This window comes from Carassius auratus, chromosome 32, assembly GCF_003368295.1.
Source record: "Carassius auratus strain Wakin chromosome 32, ASM336829v1, whole genome shotgun sequence".
In the NCBI taxonomy this organism is placed as follows: domain Eukaryota; kingdom Metazoa; phylum Chordata; class Actinopteri; order Cypriniformes; family Cyprinidae; genus Carassius; species Carassius auratus.
This window is the reverse complement of record NC_039274.1, coordinates 4,381,136-4,404,644: the sequence shown is the minus strand read 5'-3', so window position 1 is coordinate 4,404,644 and position 23,509 is coordinate 4,381,136. Positions and strand designations below refer to the sequence as shown.

General features: G+C 36.1%; 1 protein-coding gene across 2 annotated transcripts in view; it reads right to left on the bottom strand.

Annotated features, from left to right (window-relative positions):
- Window positions 1-7,041: 7,041 nt before the first annotated feature.
- The window catches only part of LOC113051398 (arf-GAP with Rho-GAP domain, ANK repeat and PH domain-containing protein 2-like), a 75,891-nt gene continuing 59,423 nt past the window's right edge, over window positions 7,042-23,509 (bottom strand). For both annotated transcript variants that reach the window (XM_026215120.1, XM_026215119.1), the window contains 14 exons: window positions 23,299-23,462; window positions 22,918-23,130; window positions 22,197-22,302; window positions 20,573-20,720; window positions 19,186-19,254; window positions 17,805-17,879; window positions 17,354-17,471; window positions 16,477-16,605; window positions 15,215-15,351; window positions 13,884-13,966; window positions 11,657-11,692; window positions 11,356-11,419; window positions 8,225-8,347; window positions 7,042-7,924 (listed from right to left, as the gene is read on the bottom strand). In XM_026215120.1, coding sequence (XP_026070905.1) covers window positions 7,613-7,924; window positions 8,225-8,347; window positions 11,356-11,419; window positions 11,657-11,692; window positions 13,884-13,966; window positions 15,215-15,351; window positions 16,477-16,605; window positions 17,354-17,471; window positions 17,805-17,879; window positions 19,186-19,254; window positions 20,573-20,720; window positions 22,197-22,302; window positions 22,918-23,130; window positions 23,299-23,462 — 1,777 coding nt within the window. In that variant the 3' untranslated portion in view covers window positions 7,042-7,612. The remainder of the gene's footprint in view (window positions 7,925-8,224; window positions 8,348-11,355; window positions 11,420-11,656; window positions 11,693-13,883; window positions 13,967-15,214; window positions 15,352-16,476; window positions 16,606-17,353; window positions 17,472-17,804; window positions 17,880-19,185; window positions 19,255-20,572; window positions 20,721-22,196; window positions 22,303-22,917; window positions 23,131-23,298; window positions 23,463-23,509) is intronic.

Sequence of the window (23,509 nt, the reverse complement as noted above, 5' to 3'; positions counted from 1 at the left end):
ATAAAAAGGAGACAAATGCGTTAGATCCAGAGTCTCTAGCTAAGGAGAAAAGCACGTAAAAAGCGTGTAATATGAAAATTAAGACGAAATGAAATATTTCAGTTTATACCAAGGGTGTCCAAACCTGTTTCTGGAGGGCCACTGTCCTGCAGAGTTTTGCTATTTAATCCAAAATGAACTGATTTCCATAATGGTTTTTAACAACAAAGATGCATGATAAAAAAAAATAAAAAATTAAAAAAATTAAAAACAGAAGAACATTATACATGGAGTGTTAAAGTTATTTTGTTAATAAATACCAGCTGTCTTAATATATGACCTTGTAATCATGTCACAGGTCATTAAGCCATCAATGACCCAATGTTTATTCATTAAAGGCCCTTAGTAGAATTTTTCTTCAAAATATATTGCATCATGTTATAGGGAATTAGGGAATGGAAGGAGATGAAGTGTGTGTCTGCCCTGACTGATACATGACACACTCTTTCACCAAACAATGAGGACGTGCAACATAGAGGACAAAGCCTGGTTGATTGCTCTTTGTGGTGTGGACTGCTCTCCGTTTTTCAGCTCCACGAAAGCTGCAGACTTAAAGCTGATGTGACAAATTACAGAAGCATTCTCACAATGCCTTCCATTCTCAAGCCCTTCCAGATATGAGAAATGGTTGTACCACATCTCTTTCAGTAGCGGGTATCTGTTTGCTTCAGCTTTCGTCTTGTTTCATTTATTCAGAGTATTTACTGTCTGACGAAACGAGGGCTGTGGTGAGGTCTGGACTGACATGGGCAGCCATGTGTAAACAGAATCCTTCATTAGGTTAAAATGCAAGAGGCAGGTCTGATAAATGCAGCAGATAAATGCCTGTGGATATTTGTCTCGGCCTTGGAGAGCGAGGTTTCATGATGGTAGCACTTGCTGGTTTCTAAGTCTTGCTCTTTTTTTTCTGTGTATCTTTCCTGACTCCTTTTTCAGGTGTTTATTTTTTTTATGTTTTCATCTGCCTTCTTCAATTGAAACATATTTAATCTGTAAAGGAATAGTTTACCAAAAAATACTTCTTCTGGAACCGGTTTTCCTTTTTGCCATCACAACTAATGTCATGTTTTCGCATCTCTGACAGTTGTAATGTAGACTAACAGTGTGTTGACCCTTACTGGGTTGGTTTCCTCTGTTCATTTATTATTAAGAGCTCATTCTAGTGGACATTAATGTCATGTCCATACAGGAAATTAAGACATAGATATCAGGCAGAAATCATAGGACTTTAAAGATATCACCTGACAACCTCATGACCGGACCACACCAGCAATTGTTCACCATCTTCCAGTATTTCACCATCCAGTCAACAGCTAAGATGAATTATGTATTTATTTTGTTCTTCATAAAATGGGGATGTTTAAGTTGCCAGCCAAAAGCAGCTTTGGGTTTTCAATGAACAAACAGGTTTTGGTTGGTATGACCTGAAATAAAATTAATCTTAAAAATAGCAATGTTTCTGAGTTGTTTTGAATGACCAAAACAAAAACAAAAAACTACTGTGACTCAGTCTTGAGTGGAACTGGGTGGACAAGGAGCGTGACTGAGAGAGAGAGAGAGAGAGCGTGTGCATGAAGGAATAAAGAGATGATAAATGCTCTGACCAGTTAGGTTAAATTATTAGTCTGGCTTGTGCTGGATGTAGCACTGGCAGCATAAATATGACAGAATGAACGCAGCCAAAGCGTGTTATTGAAATGCAAGTACAGGGCATCGGTGATGCAGTCAGTAACAAATTGATGTCAGAGACTAGCACGATAATCATTTACCATTACCGTAGGTACCCAACCCTCAGTGATGCATGCTGCAATATCACTAATAACTGAATGGAAAAGTTATATAGTCAGATGTGCATGCACATGCATTGGTTTTTGTAGATTAAACCTATATATTTTGGACAATATTCATGTTTCGATGTTAAAATGTATAAATTATACATGCGCTAATTTAAACACTTTCCCCCTTTAATGATACAATTATTTTTTATCTCTAAATAAGCCTCTTGTATTTGATTACCTCTTTTTCACTCTGATTTTTTCACTTGTAGTGTTGAAGGCATCTGCTATTTCGAGGGTTTTCAGCATGTGGGTGCTGATATTATCTCCCATCAGCCCTTCATTGTCTTTCAGCTGCTAATTAGCCATCATTGTAGTTTTGTGGCCAATCAGAGATGTTGCCGTCCGACGAGAGTTGCTTTATTTACATCAGATAAAAGGCATAATGGGATGGGATGGATTGTGGCGATGCACATTCTGATCCAAAATCTGAGCTCCTGTGCCAACTGAACAACTGGTGCAATACCATTAGTGTTATTAATCTTGATATGATAACCCCCCAAATCTCATCTCATCCATGAATGACTTAGAGGGAATATCGGTTTATTATCTGTTAGTAGTACACATATGTTTGCTGGCTTTCATTATCCTCTGACTCTCTCGATTAGGCTTAGTGTATAATGTAACAATGGGTGTTTAACCTCTGAGGCCTGCAGAAGGCGCTGGAGAACACAGGCAGTCGAAGCACCCAAGTGTGAATAATACGGTAAATTGCCGCAATGCTCTGTAATCGAAGTGCACAAACAAGCAGGGTGTGATGAATACAATTTTCATAATTTTCAGATAAGAGTGCGGTCTTTTGTTTGGCAGGCACTCCGTATCGCTAAAAACAATGTCTACAGAGCTCTTCTGCTTTTCCAGTCCTCATGGTAATTTTGCCCCATCTTCTGTTAGCTAGCAGGCAGCAATATGGCTTTGTGTCCAATTGGAGTGGCCAATATCCACATGAAGATCTGTCTTTGTTTATGCTGTGGGCACAGCTGTCTCAGTTTGATTTCATCGGAGTGTACGTGCGTAAGTGGATCAACTGCGGACTCATAAGCACACTGTTGAAAAATCAGGAAAAAGTTAGGGCCTACATTCACAGACATGAAGAATAAATCTAACCTGTGCTTGTCATCAATTCTATGGAAGCCTGTAATTGTAAGATAAACTTTGAAGTAAGAAACTTTATAAGGAAAGAAGTCAGAACTGGGATGTACTGTACACTAAAAGTCTAAGACTGTTAAAAATGTTTTTTGAAAGCCCTCTTGTCTCTTATGCTCATCATAATACAGTTAAAACAGTAATACTGTGAAATAATATTGCAATATAAAACTGTTTTCTTTTTAAATATGTCTCAAAAAATAAATGATTCCTGAAATGTCAAAGCTGACTATTATCATCCATTACTTCAGTGTCGCATCATCATATGCAAATGTATTGCTCAAGAAACATTTCTTCTGGAGAAACACAAACGCCTTACTGGTTATTTAACATTTTTACTACAAAACGCACACTATCATATATTTAATTAAGCTCCAAGTCCATCATTTGAATAGTTTAACAATAATTGTCCTACATGAGCCACTAGTTGCCTGCGGTGTGCCTCACTGTCCCACCTTTCCTATTCTGTTGCGCAAATTAAAAACCTAACTTGCTTTATTGACTGTTGTAATCTCTCTGGACTGCTCAGTGTTTACTGACTAATAGCATGAGGGGAAGGTTATGCATTAATGATGAAATCTGAAAGCTCGGTGGTTGAGAGTCTTCAGCGATGCTTGCTTTTCAGTCTTAACAGAACAGACTTTGTACTGATAAAACAAAAGCCAAATAGAAATAACAGACCATATGGACATGCTACTTGATCATCTCTTATGATCAAACGTTTGTGTCATATTAGCTTAATATATATTTTTTTATGGATTTTGGGGAGGTTATTTGCGAGCTTTTGCCTGGCGTGACTCTTATTGTTGTTTGGTTGGTCCAAAGTTAGTCGGACGAATGTGAATTAATTTGCTATAGGGCTGTTAATGTGCTCCATTAAAATGCAAGCAAAACAAAACCTTCAATAAAACTTTCAGAAAGCAGTAGCCAATTTAACTGCCAGGTAACAGATGCAGCCCAACTAATTGATTCAACACGCCTGGATTTCACCACTACACAGCGACCTTCCTTTGTGAGTCAAAGTCACCCATAATGTTTTCCATTATTTGAGGTCCTCCATTCCCAACACTCCTAGCATATGGTGACCTTCAGATGAGAGAAAAGCGCCAGCATGCTCGTAGCAGTAACGCTTAGGTGGGAAGCACAGCGAAAACAGGTGAGAACAAACACACACGTGCACTTTGAGTGACAGGAGCACAGAAGTGACACGTTTCAATCAAAACCATAACATGTGGGGATGCTCAAGCTGTCAGCATCTGACAGTCGTCATTTCTAAACACGTTAATTCATTCAAGCATAAAAACTTAAATGAGGGAGATGGTGCAGGTGTGTCGCTTAAACCTGATTACAGAAAATAAATGAGACGAAGACAATAAAACACAAGGAATAGAACCTGATTAACACTTTAAGGGTAACAGAAACACTCCCAAATAAAAATGGCAGTAGCATACTTTAACAAGGAGACCATAAACCTCTGTTAATTCTCCAGTTTATTTACACAGATGTGGAGTTGAGAGAGCAATTGTAAAGTGACCGCAGTTAAGCAGACACAACATACAGGTGATGTACAATATACTGTATATACTACTGTTCCAAAGTTTGGGGTAAGATTTATTTAGTTTAACTTGTTTTTACATAGCAAAGATGCATTAAATTGATCAAAAGTTCCAGATTAGGCTTTTATAATGTTACAATATTTTTCTAAAATAAATTTAAATTAGTTCATGCTAATTTTAAAGTTTAAATAATCATTTGGTCATGTTTTATGTCATTTTTTTTACTTTTTCTTTATAGTTTTCAATAATTTTTATATTAGTTTTAGTTATTTCAGTTCATTAAGCTGTATACACATGAGAAATGTTGCCTTGTAAATGAGCTCAAATAAAATCATAATTTCATTTTATTTTAGTTAACATTTATTTAATTTTAAATAATGTTTTTGTGTTTTAGTTTTAGTTAATACATTACAATATAACTGTTTTTACTTTTTTATCAAATATATGCAGCATTGTTGAGCATATAGACTTATTTAAAAATGAAATAATCTTACCAACCACTGACTTTTGAATAGTAGTGTACTATATGAACCGTTTAACTTTACTGACATGTCACACACACTTTAGTATGTTACATGTTTTGATGACCGAGTGCATGATTACCATTTTAAAAATAACCATGAGATGCAGATGGCTGTTACGTGATTCATAATCTACGTCAAGTTTCCACTATAAATATTTAATATCAAACTGGGTGACAATATTCAATGTGTATACTTGTACTCATTCTATTATGCATTATTCAACAGCTGGAGAGTCTGGAATGGTGGGTAAGTTTTGTATCCAACTATAAATAGGCAAAAGATTCTCTTGAAAAAACATGTGGTAGACCATTAGGACTGTAATGACTAATTCAGCTCACTTCTGAACAACCACTTTCATTACATGGAGGTTTAATAAGTTCTAAACAGATCAATGCATTTGGAGCACCATTGTCTAGTCATGTCTTCAACCTTTGCTGGCTTGAAAAAAAGAGGAACTAGAATGAGGGGAAACAGCAGGGCTATTTTTGTACCCAACTATAAAAGGACAAAAATTCTTTAAGTCAAAAAGATGCTTGGTAGATTTTGAAGCACATTACTATTAAAATTATCAAAATAGAAACAAAAAAAAGTTTAACTGAACTAACAATTCTTCTTGTAAGATTACTTTGCAATAAGGTTCAATTTGTTAACATTAGCCAATGCATTGGTTACCATGAAATAACATTTCAGCCTTTTAGTGTTGAGTTATAAACAAACAACTGTTTTATATTTATCATGTTTGTTAATAATACATTCATGTTAGTGAAAGTAGATTGAAATGTTACGAATGTGTTAAAATATGTAAAAATCAGCATTAACCTACAGTAGAGTAGCCAATGCAGTAAAAGTACTGGTCACTTATCATGTTACCTAATAGATAAATGTTATGATGTAACAGAAGTAGCACTAGATCCTGTCTTTCATATTGTGATTTACATTCAACTATGAATGTACAGGCAACTTTTGCTTCACTGGAAGATTAATTTATTATATTTTAATTTAAAAGTATATGGTCAAAAAACACACACACAAAAAAACCTTGAACATGGATGAATCAATCACAATAAGATCAACAGTAAGCATTGAAAAAATAGGGTAACATTTCATTTCATGCTCATTTTCAACTGAACCTTTGTGCAAACTGTCACCATTCCACTCATCTCAGAACAACCAGTTTCAAAATATGAAGTTTTAAGATGATATCGGAACATCACTGTCTAGTAGTGTCTTTTTCAGCCTCATCTAGAATAAAAACAGATGTGAGAATAAAGAGGGGAAATGCATGTTACCAAGCCTAAAACAATCAATAATGTTCAAGACTGAATTATATTATTCTAAATTAAAGGAGAATGGCTTAATGAAACCTATGGCAAAAAGTTGTAAGTGTGCACAAAAAATGCATTTACATCCATGTTTGACCACCAGTGTACCTCAGCCTAAACATTTATCTATACTCTAAAAAAGATGGTTCTTTTAAGGTTCTTTAAACGTAGGTAATGGTTCTATTTAATCCTGAAGAAACCTTTTATGCTGAAATAGTTCTTTGTTATAGAGTTTAAGGTTCTTTATTCCCACCTTTTTGGTTTTTAAAAATCTGAAACTGTCAAAGTCACCTCATTATTGACTTTCGGGAGCTCAAGATTTCATCTAAACAGACTGTCTAGTCTACACCAGTGGTGTCAAACTCAATTCCTGGAGGGCCAGAGCCCTGCAGAGTTTTGTTCCAATGCTTCCCAAACACACATACCATGTAGTTTTGGAATAAGCCTGAAGGACTTGATTAACTGGATCAAGCTTGTTTAATTAGGGTTGAATCTAAACTCTGCAGGGCTCTGGCCCTCCAGGAACTGAGTTTGACAACCGTGATCTACAATCAACAAGTAAATGATTTCACTTTTAAATTTGAATAAAAATTTCACTTTAAAATCAAACTAGTTCATATTCTAGTAACATGCTTTTCTCTTTATTTGTTTTTTGGCCACATAAAATAAGTTGATGAAATTCTCTCCTCTTCTCCACCAAGTAATTAAAAGAGATATTGAATTTATAATTCATATTGTTAGAATTTTGGAATTACTCACACAACATGCTGTTGTTGTTTTAATGTAAAACACTAATAGAGGCAATAAGATATTATAAGACCAGGTTCATAAATGCAAAAAAAAAAAAAAAAAAAAGTTTAAATAAATATATAAAAATACAATTATTAATACTGATATTATGTAAATATATTAATATTAACTAATATAAACCATCACTGAAAAGGGTTATTTCTAAGACCATTAAGGTCATATAGTTCTTTCAAAGCATAGTTCTTTAAGGAGCCATATAAAAAGGGTTCTGGCTGGAGAACCATTTTTCTTGAGACTGTACCAACTCTCCATGTATTCTCCACTCTCTCCAGTATGTCTGACTTTAATGGGAGGCAGCAGTGCTTTGTGGGTCTTTCTTTTTCCTCATGCACAATGGAAGTGCAACAGACAAGACTCATGTCTTTCTGTCTCCGTCTCTCTTAATTGCCTTCTTTCGGAGAGCGTCCTGATTTGTTGAGAACAATATTTAGTTCACTAATGAGGTTTTGTGGCAACTGCACACTTTTTCTGGGCTTCTTTTGTGAAAGCAGGGTGAGAGCGCTGGGGTCTTGTTGAATTGATGGTCTACGGGAAGACTGGAGAGTCTCATCAGTCATCATTTCAAGCCTGGAGACACACAGAGTTCCTTCACCACTAGCCAATTTCTGCATCGGGTCCTGTTGTTTGACCTCATCTGTGGTCATTTGGTTTTGTCTATTTGAACCTGTACTGACGACTGACTTCCCTTTAGCCTGCAGGACAGGGGAAAAGTACATGGATAAGTCATGGATAAATGACTCAAAGTCTTTTTTTTTTTTCAAAGTTTTGTATGCAGTTAATAAACTTGATGCTTGATGATTTTATCTGGACAAGATGGACATATATATGGTTCAACTGACAACAAAGATGGAGATCAGGGCTGATCTACTGCACTCTCTGCTGGCCTTTAGAGGTGTTCAATGAAGCAAAACATTCATTAAGCATCGTTAAATAAAAAGGCTTGTTGAGTATTAGTGACATTTATGTGAGTGTAAAGCAGGTTTAGTGCTGACCTCTCTCTGTTGTTGGGCTGTGCTGGTCTTTGCAGTGCTGTAAGTGGATGTTCTTCTTCTGTTCAGGTTATAAGGTAACGAAGCACTCTGCTTTAGGTCTCTAGGCCATAAGTCGCCGTCATGCTGCAAACACATTTACGTTGAAGCTTTTGTAAGATGCTTTTATCTTAATCAGCTTCCATCGCATTGAAGGTTTATTTGATCAGTCTATGCAGAAATCATTCCCATGATCTTGTTGATGCTAGAGCCATGCTTAACTGTTTGAGCTACAAGGAACAGAGACGGCAATTTCTAGCCAATCAAATATTTTACAGGTGAACGTTACTATAGAAAACCTAAAGGACATACCAATGTTTGCAAGACAGCAAAAATATAAAAACTTGTCATAATACCTACACTACTGGTTTTAGTTTGGGTTGATTTTATTTAAAGGTACAGTAAGTTTTTGACCCTACTAAAGCATAAACATACTATAACATGTTTGCAGATATTTAAGAAACATGCTAAATTGACGTACGTGTTTATCTGAAAAACAATGCTACAGTCAGTTATTCTCCTTTAAAAATGTGTGTTCCGGGCCGGAATGTCGGTCTTTTTTTTTGGTTTGTGAAACCTGCCCACTGAGTTTACCCAACTGTATTTCAGCTCCGCAGTGGAAAACACAGCGATTCTGTTGGTGTCATCACTCTGGCAACCTGCGTGTGCATCTGAGGAGGAGGGTCGTGTGAAAAAAAACCCTCTCCAATATTTAAAATTTGGACTGCAATACCTAGTTCAACCACCCGGTGTCAATCCTACATACAGCTCCTTTAAAGAAATGTAAACTTTTATTAAGGTCGTTACATTAATCATTCATCAAAAGTCACACTAAAGACATTTATAATGTTACAAAAGATTTGTGTGCTAAGTATTCTAGATTTTCAAACTCATAAAAGTTACAAGTTTACAAAAACCACACATTAAATGCTGAAATTATTTAGTAAAACTCCCTTGTAATAATGTTTGAGGAATATCTTTACAGTACTTGCCTATTAAGCACTGCCATATTATATTGACTAGGATTTTATGAATTTTCATGAAATTTCAAGGCCTAGAAGTCAGAATCTTGACTGACATTTTTATATTTTAGTTGTAATTTAGGAAGAAATAGTTTCATGCAAAACTATAGTAAAAATAGTTTCATACAAAAATGTTCCTTACTTTTTAAGCTTTAAGTCTCGGGGAAGTGAAATACTTAAAACTTCCATATATTCTCGAGCAGCTCTAACTAACCCTAACTTTTTTGACCTTGATGTAGGAACAAATGTACTGGAACAATTTGGACCTATTCCTGAGCTGAACACTCACTTAGACAGCTCATACTTTCCACTGTGACTTTACGGCCTTTAAGTTGTTCTTCACGTCTACATCCTCATTTTAGCAGCAGAAACTCCCCTATGCTTGTTCCTTTACCTACCCAGCACTGCTCGCCAGTTTCTATGGAAACCATGCCAAGCAGAATACTGGGTGAAATGGAAGCAGTGAAAGGTTCAAAGAGTCTCAGTGCACAGAGGATCAATTAATCCAACTGCATGGATTATTACTTTAAGTATATGTGATAATGAGTCTCAGCAATATGTACTGTACACTGAATTATGGTACATGCCCTCCGCTCCTCGTTTACTCTGCTGCTCGAAAAAATCCTGCAGCTCCCCTCTATGCCCACCTCTCCAGAATGAAAAAAACAACAACAAAAAAACGAAGTGCTTTATTTTTCTTCCTCGTATCAGTTTAAAGCCTCAAAAGCAAGAGTAACCCCCGACAATGAAAATAGTGAACCTGTGGGAAGCAGATAAGGATGAGGCACTAGGACCGTAGAGAGGGGAAGGAAAAAATCGGAGAGGGTTAGAGGATTGGAGGAGCGATCTAAACAATGGCTAAATCATCTACTACAGTACTCCTCTGGTTTAAGTTATTAGCAGTGAATCAGCTGAGTCAGGCCCTGGGTGTGTAGTAACGCCCGGATTGTCTAAAGAAGAGTCTGCTGGAACTAGTGTTATTTAGACAGTCCTCATCACCTTACTTCAGCTAAAAGACCTTTCCGGATAATGTGATTTATACTCATGGAGGATGACCTTGAAAGCACTCCCTCAATTCTCAGGGCTAGTTTTTATCTAACTTACTCTGGGAAAAGGAATTGCAGCGTTATGATAATGGACAATAGGGGTATCATGGCCCTTATGAAAATACTTATAATAGCAATGATGGAAATAATATAACAATGAGAGACTTAAAGTACGTGTGAAGAGAATGGGATGTTTTTCGATATTTAACAGCATTGTTAATTGCAATTAGTTGAAAATGTAATACATGAAATGCAGCTGAACTTTAGAGTGCTATTTTGACGCAGTTATGGACAACTTTATATGTCATTTTCATAATTTTCTCTGTTTTCGAAATATGGTTTTAATGCCAACTGTACATGCAGTCACTGATGGAAAACTAATATAACACTAAATACACTTCTATTGAAACATGTCTGTGTTGTATTTGGTTATATTTATAATAATAAAGCTTCAATTTAGTTCATTTGAAAAATGTTACCTTTCAATGTAATACTGAATAACACACTACAGTTAAGATATAATCAAGACTTTACATATTCTTTAGAAAGTTAGTCAACTTATTAAATTAAAGCCTGACAAAAGTTTATTAAAACCATGATTTAAATGTAATGTAACACATAAGTGGCCTCTGCTTTATTAACATTATCTGCAAGTGCATTTTTAAAAAGAAATGTTTTTTTTTTTTTTTTAATTTGAAGTACACTTCTTTTTCATAATGAAGTACTGCAATGGTATTATTAAATGGTTATACATTGTTATCCCTATTCACGTACTATGGTATTCACAAGGTACTCCAAGGTACTTTCTACCCCAAAAAGAATAAAGAAAAAAAAGCAAAGTAATATCATGAAACTTATGATTTCTGAAAAAAATTTGGTTGCTTAATTTTGAAATAAGTAGCAACTAAGTGCCAGATGTGGAACAGTACCCATCTAAAAATGACATTGTTACAAATGGGCATGTAAAGAGGTTTTTTTATAATGTTAACTGCACATTATGAGCACTTAGAAAACGAAGAAAGCTCACCTTCACTCTGATAATGGAGGTGACCCAGTCCTGCTGAGAATCATTCCCTTTACAGCAGAAATACCTTTTTCAGGGAGGATGCAAAGGCACATATTCAGAACACTGAAGCACTCAAGTGTCCTATTTGAAATTCAGTCATGCAGTTCTGTAGTTCAAGTACTACGATGTGCAAAACCTTAGCAAGTCTCTTAGCAACTCGAAGCATCTTTCTTGATTATTCAGTTCATGATAAATGTTTTTTTTTTTTACGTGCTTAAGTGTGATTGACTGTGCAATTATGAACAGAGTTAATTGCACTTACCACTGCTGCTTTTCAGTATAAACAGTAAATCCCCAACTGTTGAAAATGAGTCAGAAAGTATTCTATTAGTTTCACAGCATTTCATTCAGGTTCTCCACATCAATTTACAGCTATATTCAGCTTTTCCTGATGACGCCGCAGTCTGACCCTTGAGAACCTTTTAAGTGCTAAATTCAGCTTAACATTCATAGCTAGCTGACAAGCATAATACAAAAAGTTTTTATTGTGTGTAATAGAATTGTATCATCTTTACATGGCCCACTATACTTTACACTCTTAGAGATGTAACTTTTTTGCTAACCTAGTTCTTGTTAATTTATTGAATTCATGGTTCATACTCTAAACCTTGCACACAGCACTTTAATCACTGTGGCTGACAAACAGCTGTTATTTCCACACAACTGCTCACGTAATGAGCATCAAAATGTGTTTCTTTAACCTCTGGCACTTTGTCCCTGGTGTTTTTTTTATTATTATTTTTATTTTATGTATTGCCTTTTGTATATAAATGTTATGCCTTCACTCTGAAAGCCCAATACAAAATATGATTTTAAAACTCATGTAACAATTAAATAAACCATTTAGTATGTGCAAATTATTTATATAAATTATTACAACTGTCTCCCACTTTTGACATTACTTACAACACAACAAATACTTTTGCTTATATAAGTTTCATCAAAAGTTAGTGTACCTGTGTATCAAGAAGACAACAATAGCTGTTTCCATTACCCTTCAAACTGTGTAAACTAAATTTGCGAGTTAAATTATGCAGAATTGAAAAAAATTATATCGCTCACATGAGGTTTATTTTCAGGCAATTGGAAAAAGGAGTTTCACAAAATTGCATTTTTTTCACATTTACAGGTCACCTGATGTATGTATAAATCACATGATCATTTTTTAAAAAGGGTGCCGTTTGTTTGGAAAGAAGATGAGACAGAAAAGATTTACGGCAATACTGGATTCTAAACAACAAATAAATTCCACTATTTATTGTTAATTCGTGGCCAATTATGAATTTATTTCATTTAAATAATAGCCACCTTTGATCAATTAATTCCCTTGTTTTAGGAAAAACATGGCCACGTTGTATTAATTATTTTGTTTTCTTGTTTTAATTCAGTTAAATAATGGCCACACATGTTTTCGTGGAAAGAAATTTCTTAATTAAATGACCACATTATCTTAGGCCTTTTCCCTGCATGTTGCAATATGTGCAGGCTCCAAAACTGTGTAAAATGTCATTTCCACCACAGAATGTTAAAAAAAACTCTATTTGAAGTGTGGTGAAAATGACGTAGTAGAAATGTGGTAGATGTGGTAGAAATGTTCATGTGACTGTTTATGTGATGCATGCACTGTATGTCCACTGTAGGGATTTGTTAGTAAACAAAGTAAATATTAAAAGTGTGAAAATGTCATTTGAGAAAGTTCATTTTCTAGACCAGGGAGAAGTGCCTATAGTTGAACAAACACCCTAAAATGAACAAAAGCAAAATGCATGTCAATATCAATTAATGTTAAAATAAAATAATGTTAAAATGGATTGAAAGCCATTTAAGGGTAAATGCTATCACAAGAATTATGCTGTGGATACATTCACAAAGAAAACTGTGAATAAATTATCATAAGCACAAAAAAAAAAAAAAAAAAAAAAAACTCCAGCGCACTCATAAATTACACAGCAGCCATAAATTACAAAAACTCAGCATTACTGAAATGAAACAAATCCAGTTAACAATTTTCACAGCAGGAGAGAGAAAACCATACAGTAGTACAGTGTATTTGCTAAATGACATTTAATGAATTTTATAATTGTGAGATATAAATGTGCTTTCAGATTGACTGTGATAGTCTTCTTTCTGAGGGGACGTCTGGCACTAATCCGAGCAGCTGTGCATGTTTGGAATAAGAGATAAAGACTGAACTCGGAGCTCATTTGAACATGAACCTAGAGTTAATGTCAGAACATTTATGAATCAATCTTAATAACACATTTAGGATTATTAATAAGTCTTTCAGTGTGGCCACACTAATTTAGAATAATTTGTTTTGCATCATGGTTCGCGGGGTCTACGTGCTCTGGATTGAAATAAGGATTATAATGAGAGTTCGGGGAAAGTGTTACAAAAAGCACCAATTTGTTGAAGAACTTGAGGAAGACATGATTAGGTAGCACTTTTTCTAAATATGAATGATAAATAATTGCTTTAAAGGCCATTACCTGCTTGTTGGTTTCAACTTCCTTCGCAGCCCTAAGTAACATTTAACCGACTTTAATGGAGCCTCTCTTTCTGGTTTGGTACTCTGTGGAAACAATAGCACATGTTTCAAAATCAACACAATAATTCTGTATCTGTTCATATTTTACAGTAAATACAACCTAGCTGATTCTTAATGCTGCTTTATATATTTAGGTAATAATGCTATGTATCAAATAAAATCCTTTCTGAACAATCAGCACCACCAAAACTGGTTCACATACTGTATGCAGAAAAGTCGTTTGATTTATTTCCCCCATCTCATCCACTTGAATCAAAAGTGGGGGGAAAGGCAATTTCCTGTTTACAGCTGTTGGGAGCCCAAGGGCATTGTGTAAACAAGACTGTGCCGACAACACTGTGTTGTTGCCTGGAAGTGATGTTCTTGGTACGTAATGCACTGCAAAACACGAGCGGCTCAAGCAAACACATCAACGATGGCAAAATGAGATCTAACCGAGAATCCTAACTTACAAAAAAGCGAGAAACAGAAAACAAAGGCATCAGAATTGCAATTAAATTTCTGCTTCACAGCCAATTCCCACCTTCTTCGCCTGATAATTAGCGGAATATTCTGCAGCAGCCAGAAATTAGACTAATTAAGGAAAGAACAGCCTTCATTGAGAGTGCCTTCGCCTCTCTGCCTTCCCTCCATCTCTCTCTCTCTCTCTCTCACACACACACACACACACACTTTGCTAAAATTTCAGTTATTAACACATCCTGCACTATTTAAAAAACTGTGTCTTAGCTCACGGAGCGTGTGCCCTTGAGGAAGAGCAGATCGGCGTGTGCACAGAGTGAATAAAGCAAGTATGAGGAGATATTATAGAGAGAGAACCTAACAGACTGCAGTCATTTAAATCACTGTACCTATTTCAGGGGGGTATGAGAAGTCCCACATTACTTTAATTCAAAAAGATACTAGCCAATATGTTTTTTTTTTTTTTTTTCTGCCATGCATATTACAAGCGGGCCCCTGCGATTGCCCCAAAGCAGGTAATTTGACATCCGCTGTGTTTTTTAATTACTATTTCATCTGTAAACGCATGCTAAAAAAAACACAAAGCTAAAATGAAATGCCATGCTGGGAAATCAAAATTGGTAAACCGGCGACTGCTGCAGGGCCGCTGGAAAACAGAGATACTGTGCAAAGGTCTATCCCGATGAACAGCAGGGATGGAGATATGTACATATTACCATAGGCAAAGATACCTGAAGACCTTGCAAGCCATTTTGATTTGTTAAAAAAGGAGGAGACTTGGAATTAAGAGTGAAAATATAGGAGACATACTTTTATATCTTTGTATAACAGCAGTTTTTTGTCTTGGAGTACCAGGTAGCGGTCCTGAAACTTCTTTCCCAACAGCAGTTTGGAAGAACCGTCTTTGAACTTGAGTTGCTCTCCTTTAATGAAATCTTTGAGTTTATCTGTCACAAACACACAACACCACAGAAAACATATTGAGTCATAACATTAAGTATTTATGAGATAGAACATATAAACCATACATATACTGTAGCACTTCGTCAACTTCAAACTGTAGCAAGGTGTCATACATTTTTAAAATGTGTGAAGTTGCATTGAAAAGCAACTGAAATCTCATCTGCACATTTGAGAGTCTAGCACATACAGATCCTGCCACATCAATAAACCTTTGCATCACAGTGCTGCTTAATATATATTAATATCTTTAGCGAGGCATGCAGAGAGGCTATTACTCAGCGCAGGTACAAAATTATGATTTCTGGCTGCCGTTACTGATGGTTTCAATAGGAAACCGAAAAGAGTGAAAATGCACTTTCTAAAAAAAAAAATCCCTGCTATGCTTTTCTGCAACCACTCCATTTATCATCAAGAGTGAAAATTGATCTGGAAATTGGTATGGAGACTCTAAAAAGTTATGAAATTAGGCCAAAATCAGAAAACTTTCTGTCTGATAGTAACTAGGTCTAGGTGATATACAGTATCAGGTGATATATTGTAGAGTTTTTTTGGTCATAGAGTTAATTCAGTTAATGGATTAAAAACTCAAATTTAATGATTTATTGGTGTCATCACCAGACAATATACACATGAGTTTCAATATGGGATGTTTTATAGGATAAAATAAACATGAGAGAATTGAGACATATCTGTACAGTTTTATTAGCATCTCTTACTTAAACCTCAATAGCAAGAACGGTGTTATAAAATATTTCAAGTCTTATTCATTTCTGGTAATCAGTTCAAACTCGACTTTTTTGTTGTTTTATTTTGGTCCTTACCTGAAAGTGTTGGCATTGGCGATTTAAAGTTTTAGTAAAAATATGTAAACGTAAAGAAAATAAGAATTATTAAATGAAAAGTATAATTTTTCCTTTGTGTTTATTTAGTATACACTGAATAATGAGAGCGAAAAAAAAACATTGAGCGAAGCTCTAAGTATAACCACAAGCTAAAGTTTGAATGTGGCTCCAATGAAAGACTGACTGTAAATGTAATAAAACAATAAGGTTGTTTGATCTGTGAATTATAGTTTAGAGTAATCTGCCGGGGTGTTTTATTGTTGGTACCTGAGTTGGAATCTGTCATTTTAGAACCAGAATATTTCTTAATGAGCAGGAAGGCCGAGCTGGGATCCTCCAGAGAGCTCCAGTCCAAAACTTGCTCCAGAATCTTCTCTTTGTAATGTAAGGGCCGCTCTGAGCACAGAGATAAATGATAAGTAGGATCAGTGAAAGCAAATCTCCATCTGACTTGTTTCTCAACTGATCGCTATTACACAGAACAGAAAGCCCAGAAACATACAGTATGCTATACAAATATGATAATAGTTCTAGCTTCTAACAATGCAAGCTCATCATTTTCACACATCATTGTGTTCCAAAATGTGTCAGAACGCAATTCAGGTAAGTACGTTTGATGGACTGCATGTTGCAATGTGGTGAGCGGACGTTTGTGTAAATGTATATTCTTAGATCAGTTCACTCAAAAATATCAAAGATTACATGAAAAAAAAAAAGAACCAAACCCCTGTTTGAGCTTGAGGTTTGTCCTCCACACAAACATAATTATGTCAATATGACTATGATTAGAAAACACACTCAAGTGCAAAATAGATCCATTATCAAGTTGTAATTTGTAAAAAGGAAAACACAATGCTCTCTATTGGCAAAAACCACTCTTACACCACCTGTCTCCCCCTCCCACCAATGCATCACAATCTGTTAATCGTTTATCATAACCCTCACTGAAATAATAATAGTACTGATCGTGCATTCACAGCACTATTGAAGTAAGCCTTAGAGGAGCATCATTAAACGCTCTATTAATTTTGCATACACTTATAAAAAGACATTTTATGTAGAATTCAGCCGTAAGTTACATTTAAATATTGATTTCAATTGTTTTCAGTGTTACTGTAAGATTAAACAGCAGCAGGACCCTTACCCATCTCTCCATTCTCAATGACCTCAAAAGTGGTCCAGAGATCTTGAGCTTTGACCTCCATCCCCTTCATCTCCAGAGTGCTGACAGCAAGCTCGTCCGACCTCATGTTAGGAGACACCTTATAGACACAGACATCAGTATCATTCTGTTTGCAGTGTTTCAAATGATCAAGACTTAATTCCCTTGCGCATAAGGATTTATCTACTTTTGCTGGAGGAGAAATGAGAGGGGAAAAAGAGAAAAAAGGTATCAAAGAAGTGTCAAGAGGAAAAAATAAAACACTCTGAAGCAACCTCTATTAACTGAGGTTTACCCTGACTACTGATAAAACACAATTACTCTCACAATTAAATCAAACATGCCTTTGATTAACTGCAGTTTGATTTAGTCTGTGGCAGAATACCCTCTAGGTTCACACACACCACGGAGAGCGAGAGCGAGGGAAACAAACCTTGATTAAACAGCACTTCTCAGGCTGCTTTTTTTCTAAGTAGACTTCAAATATCAGGTCACCAGCAGGAGAGAACTGTGAACACAGGTGCATACAGAGAGACAAAACACACACAGGACTTTAAATACATACTTAATTCATATAAATGTACTGTATAGCCCTAAAGAATGAAAGAAAGAAAGTTTGAACAACTTTTCTAAGAAACTAAGCACCCAACAATACAGCAGTCTTTGTGGATGTAATACAAAAGCAATCAGCAGCCCATTCAGTTCAGACCGGCGTCTGTGTGTGTCTGACTAAATGGCACACAGCTGGAGTCCCACACATCATTTAGCTGCATTACACAACAAAAGCTGCCAAACATCTTGGCTCATGTAAACCGCAGATTAAAGCTCCTCTCCTAAACGAATCAAACTGCTTTGGCTAAATGTATTTAAATGTAGCGTAAATGACACATATGCTACTGTAACTTTCCATAAGAACAGTGTGTAAACACTCTTATTCAGATATTCTGTGTCTTGTACAATGAAACGTGGATAGTTGTACTAGTCAAAAGTCTGGACACAACTATCAGAATACATGTTTCTTATAGACTTTCTGATTTAAAGCGGTGGTGATCACCTACTTGGACCTATTTGGAGGCCTGAGCAAACAGGTTGCCTTAAAATTATATAACTGCATTAAAAAATTATTTACTTAATTGTGTGTTGCACAATGGGTGGTCATTAAGTCAAAAATGTTGAAAACCACTTATCTAAAGGCTTGAAATTAGTTTTTCCATACATAAATGTGCCGGTTACATGATGGTCATGTCTGAAGTGTGTGAAAAATACATAAAAAATGAAATGAGAATATGACCTACATTCATCACTTTTGTGGTGACCATGCTTTCAATTCATGAATTAAAAGCGACTTTTGTACTGTATTGTGTTTCAGGGTATGAATGTGAATGTGTTTAAGCATTCAAAAGCTTCAAGTTGTTTTCACGGGTCAGTTCCAGCATTGTCCTTGCCCCAACTTGAACACATACACAGAAACTTTTTAAACTGACACAGCAACAAACAAAGCAAGATTAATTTGTTTTTCAGCTTATCTGAACAAATTGTTCCTTATACTGCCAGTGAGGTATAAAGCAGGAGACAGAAAGTTTAGGTAGCACAAAGAGCTTGCTGCTCTGTATTGCTCTCAAAGCAATACCAATACTGGTCAAAGTGATTCTGTGACCTGTGAAAATGTACGCACATATATGCCAACATAAGTGGGTTAAAAGTAAACACACACATTTATGGCCTGAAACATCATGCTTTATAGAAATCTTCTGTCTCACGCCTGCAAACACACACACACCTATTTAACTGGAAGGTTAACAGGGGTGACTTACTGTGGTGTCCTTCCACCTGGTGATAAAGCTGTTTTCTTTCTCCATTTGCCTTTCCTGCTCTTCATTGACCTGTTTTAATGAACCCGCACAGATAAACAGAGATTAAAGCCCTTGTGCACAGTAAACAGACCTGTTCACATCCCCAACAGCAAAGGCAGGGCAATTAAACCCTTCAAAAAACATCCCATCACTAAACCCGTTTGAAAAGACATGTCAGGAAACTTGTTGAAGCCTCTGAATGGTCAATAACATACGCAACTGGAATACGAGTCATCAGGTGATTTTGAATATATAATGCTGATAATTGATATCTAATTGTGCTGGCACATTCCCCTATTTTTGCATTTAGATACTAAATATAAACATGCTGGAAAAGAGTTAAGCCTAATGCTAAGCTAATCTTTCAAAGGACTTTTAACACTGATGAATGTGATCTTAAAAATCACGTGTGACGCTTAAATGTATTTATAAAATATAAAGTGATTGATTTTTTTAAACGTTTTATTTTTATTACACTAACTTAACCTACCTTATATACATTTGACATATTTTCTTAACAGTTTAACAAAGAAAACTGAGAAGCTGGCTCAATTGTAAGCAAAACAAAAATGTAGTGTATATAGTAAACGTTAAATTTACACCTGCATGCCTCGGTGTTATGCTACTAAATATTACTTTAGTGAAATTTCCCTTAATTTTCTCTAGATTATAGCTGGCGACAACACTAAACTTCATGTTTCACATGTTCTCCCTCTCTCCAAAAGTACAAGCGCATGTATGTGTGAAGCCAGGGGGCCTATGGATGTACGAGTGGGCCGAGGGGGAATTAGCACAGCGCAGCACTGTAAATCCCATTACAGAGGCATGCGTCCAAGTGCAACACAAACACCGTCCCCTTCTTCACACACTTACACTAAAGCTGCGCATTTTACCGTGTTGAATGGAAATGCTTTTCACTGTTCATAGCACCATTGAGTTTGTCATATACTTCGTAATGAGTGCACAACCACAGCTTGCCAGTTTGTTATAGTCCTCTTCAAACAACGAGTTCAGCACATACAGGCGTCTATTTTCATGAGCAATAATTAGAATAAACAAGGAGACAGAACCAGTGAAGTAGAACTATGACTAAATCAAGGTCTCTCTCTTTCATGTGCTAATAAAAAGGTATATATAATGGTATAAATGATTAATTAACACCACGCACCTGTGAAATTATAAGAACAACACCGTGAAATGTACTTTGGCTCTCAAACCGTGATTATGACACTATGACTATGAGGGGAGTGAATATCGGAGCAGCCTTATGTTCGGCAGGCCCCCTGGACTCTAACTGACAGAGATCAGCAAGGTCTGAATCCTGAGAGAGGACACACGTTTAACTCACAGAGAAGAGCTGGATGTAATTGTTGATGAGGTCTTCCACCACGCGGGTCTCCTGAGCCGTGTGTCCCTCCGTCTGAAACAGGCACGAGGAAAAAACACATGCCAGCCTCTCCGTGCTCATCTGGTTGATATGTGAGCACCTCTGGATCCTGTGCAGATGCAATATATGTGCATAAATATATGAATACTGCTGGAAAAAAGACCTATATAAATAAGTAATATACTTATTAGTAATATACTGTCCATACAAATGCACACACACACACACACACACATATATATTTATTTATTTATGTTCACATACTTCTGAATTCACTGAATAATGTGTGTAATATGTAAGAACTGCTACATTCATCACAAGGTAAACCTTTTTGAAAAGTTTGCACTCTGTAGGTTTTTTATGTCTCTAATGCTCAGTGGGGGAAGTCGTGGCCTAATGGTTAGAGAGTCGGACTTGCAATCGAAAGGTTGTGAGTTTGAGTCCCGGGCCGGCAGGAATTGTAGGTGGGGGGAGTGCATGTACAGTTCTCTCTCCACCTTCAATACCATGACTTAGGTGCCCTCAACTGCTCCCCGGGCGCAGCAGCATAAATGGCTGCCCACTGCTCCGGGTGTGTGTTCACAGTGTGTGTGTGTGTGTGTGTGTTCACTACTCTGTGTGTGTGCACTTCGGATGGGTTAAATGCAGAGCATGAATTCTAAGTATGGGTCACCATACTTAGCTGAATGTCACATCACTTTCACTTTTCACTTTCATCAAGCCTTCATTAGTCTGATTAAAAATACAACATAATTCAACATAACTCTTTTCTATTTTTACATTTTTAATTGATTCATGTTATGCAAATCAGATTTTTTTTAGAAGCCATTCTTCCATTCTTTAGAGCCAGGTGATCCTTCAGAAATCAATATAGCATTCTGATCGGCTGCTCAAGGAATGTTATTATTATTGTCAATGTTGAAAACAGTTGTGCTGCGTAATATTTTTGTGGAAACAGTCAATACATTTTTAAGGGCTCTTTTATGAACAGAGTTCAAAAGAACCACATTTATTTGAAATAGATTTTTTTTTATGTATACGTTTTTACTGTTCTTAAATTAAAAGTATTTATTTTTTTACATTTTTAAACAAATTCTTACTGATGACATTTTTGAATTTTTTTTACAGTATTGTATGTAGTCAAACAAATACAGCATTTATTGTACTGGAAAAACTTATTTGATCTGAAAATCTTTTGTTGGCACTGTGTTATTGTTTGCAGAACTTTAAGATGGTTTTATCAAGAAAGCTACAACAGGAAGAGATTAGATTTAAATAACAGCACATATAAGCAACAAAAACAAAGCAGGCAGGTGCAAATGTTGACCAGAAGACAACAAAACAATTTTTGTACATCATGGGGGAAATGTTAGGCTACATTCCAAACATGCCAAAGGGGCCAATTAAGCCTTCTTCAAACTATTATGGTCATTACGAGAATATTTTGAACAATCTGACATTCTAAGTGAGGGTTTGGAGTGCCCATGTTCACTATGAATTATTTAACCAGACTTCAGACTAATGTTACTGGCTCCAGAGGATGTTATTATTGCAGAATACTGTTGTTGTAAAAAGGGGAAATTACCTGTACAAATGCTGCAGGAGAGCACCAAGAGTTGACCTGTTGACCTTGGGTAAACTCTGAATGTAGGATGAATATTTTTGCACTCTGACCTTCTCATCCTGTTCATCTGCAGGTATGGACAACAGACACTATTAAAAGTAGAAATGTACTGCACATCCACATAGAGAGTTCTGTTTGCATTTTACACACATTACAAGATAGAAGCTGAAAAAGTGCTAGACGAACCCCCTGAAGGTGAATTCAGTAATTTGGTGCTGGTTTATACTCACACAAGAAGAAGTCTGTACTCTTAATTTTCAATAATTATATATCAAATAGTGTATTTTGCCTTGTTGAAATGACTAACATAATACACATTCTCATTGGCTAATTAAGAGCAAAAATCTGAAAACAGGACAATTCTTTTGTGCTTTTATTGTGCTTTACCAGGGGAAGAAATGGGAGAATCAGTACATCTATAGCTGAAGAAGCAGAAAAGGCAGACAAAGACCAAAGACAAGAAAATAAATATCATGCTGATCCATGTCAACAGATGGCAGTGCGGGTTTCACACTAGTGTGGTTATTGTAAAAAGCAAAGACTGTCAATGCAAACACTAGATAAAGAACTATTAAGCACATTTTTAATAACAGCCAACCGGACTTCAGAGTAGTTTGATCTAAAACTGAACACAAATTAATGCTCATTCACAGGAACAGATTAAATGGTTGGCAGCACTAACCAAGGGCAGAGATCCAAAAAGGGTACAGCTCTTTAGCCAAAACAGCATCTTCACTGTGAGACAGGAAGCTCTTGAGAGTGTCTGTGACGTCCTCTAGCCGGTGGTCTTGAGCCCGTAGTTTAACAACCCGGGCGTTCTTGGCAAACTCCTTCAGGAGCTGGGCAACACGGCCAGGGTCACCGGTTTTCTGGTAGATTCCCTCATAACACAAACCTGTTTGGAAAGGTCAATGGTAAGAGCTTTGTGAGATGGCCTTAAAGTGTCTTTACAATATAATAATTATAATAATGATGTCTACAAAATTTGATATGTTAAATACTTCAAAATGAAATATAAATGTTTCAATCGCATAAGAATATATATATTTAAAATAAAGCTTACCATACTGGGTAACAAAAGAAATGCAGCTATCCACAATGATAGGAACGTCATTTTTATTCATTTGCTGGTTGCCCAGTGCCATGCCGTCTGTCCCAGCTGCCAATTGGATGGAAGAATGCCACAATGCAAAGTCCTGCTTGGTTATGCCATGTATGTACACAGTTCTGTATTAAAAGGAAAAGCATACACATGCACAAGCACATTTACATAT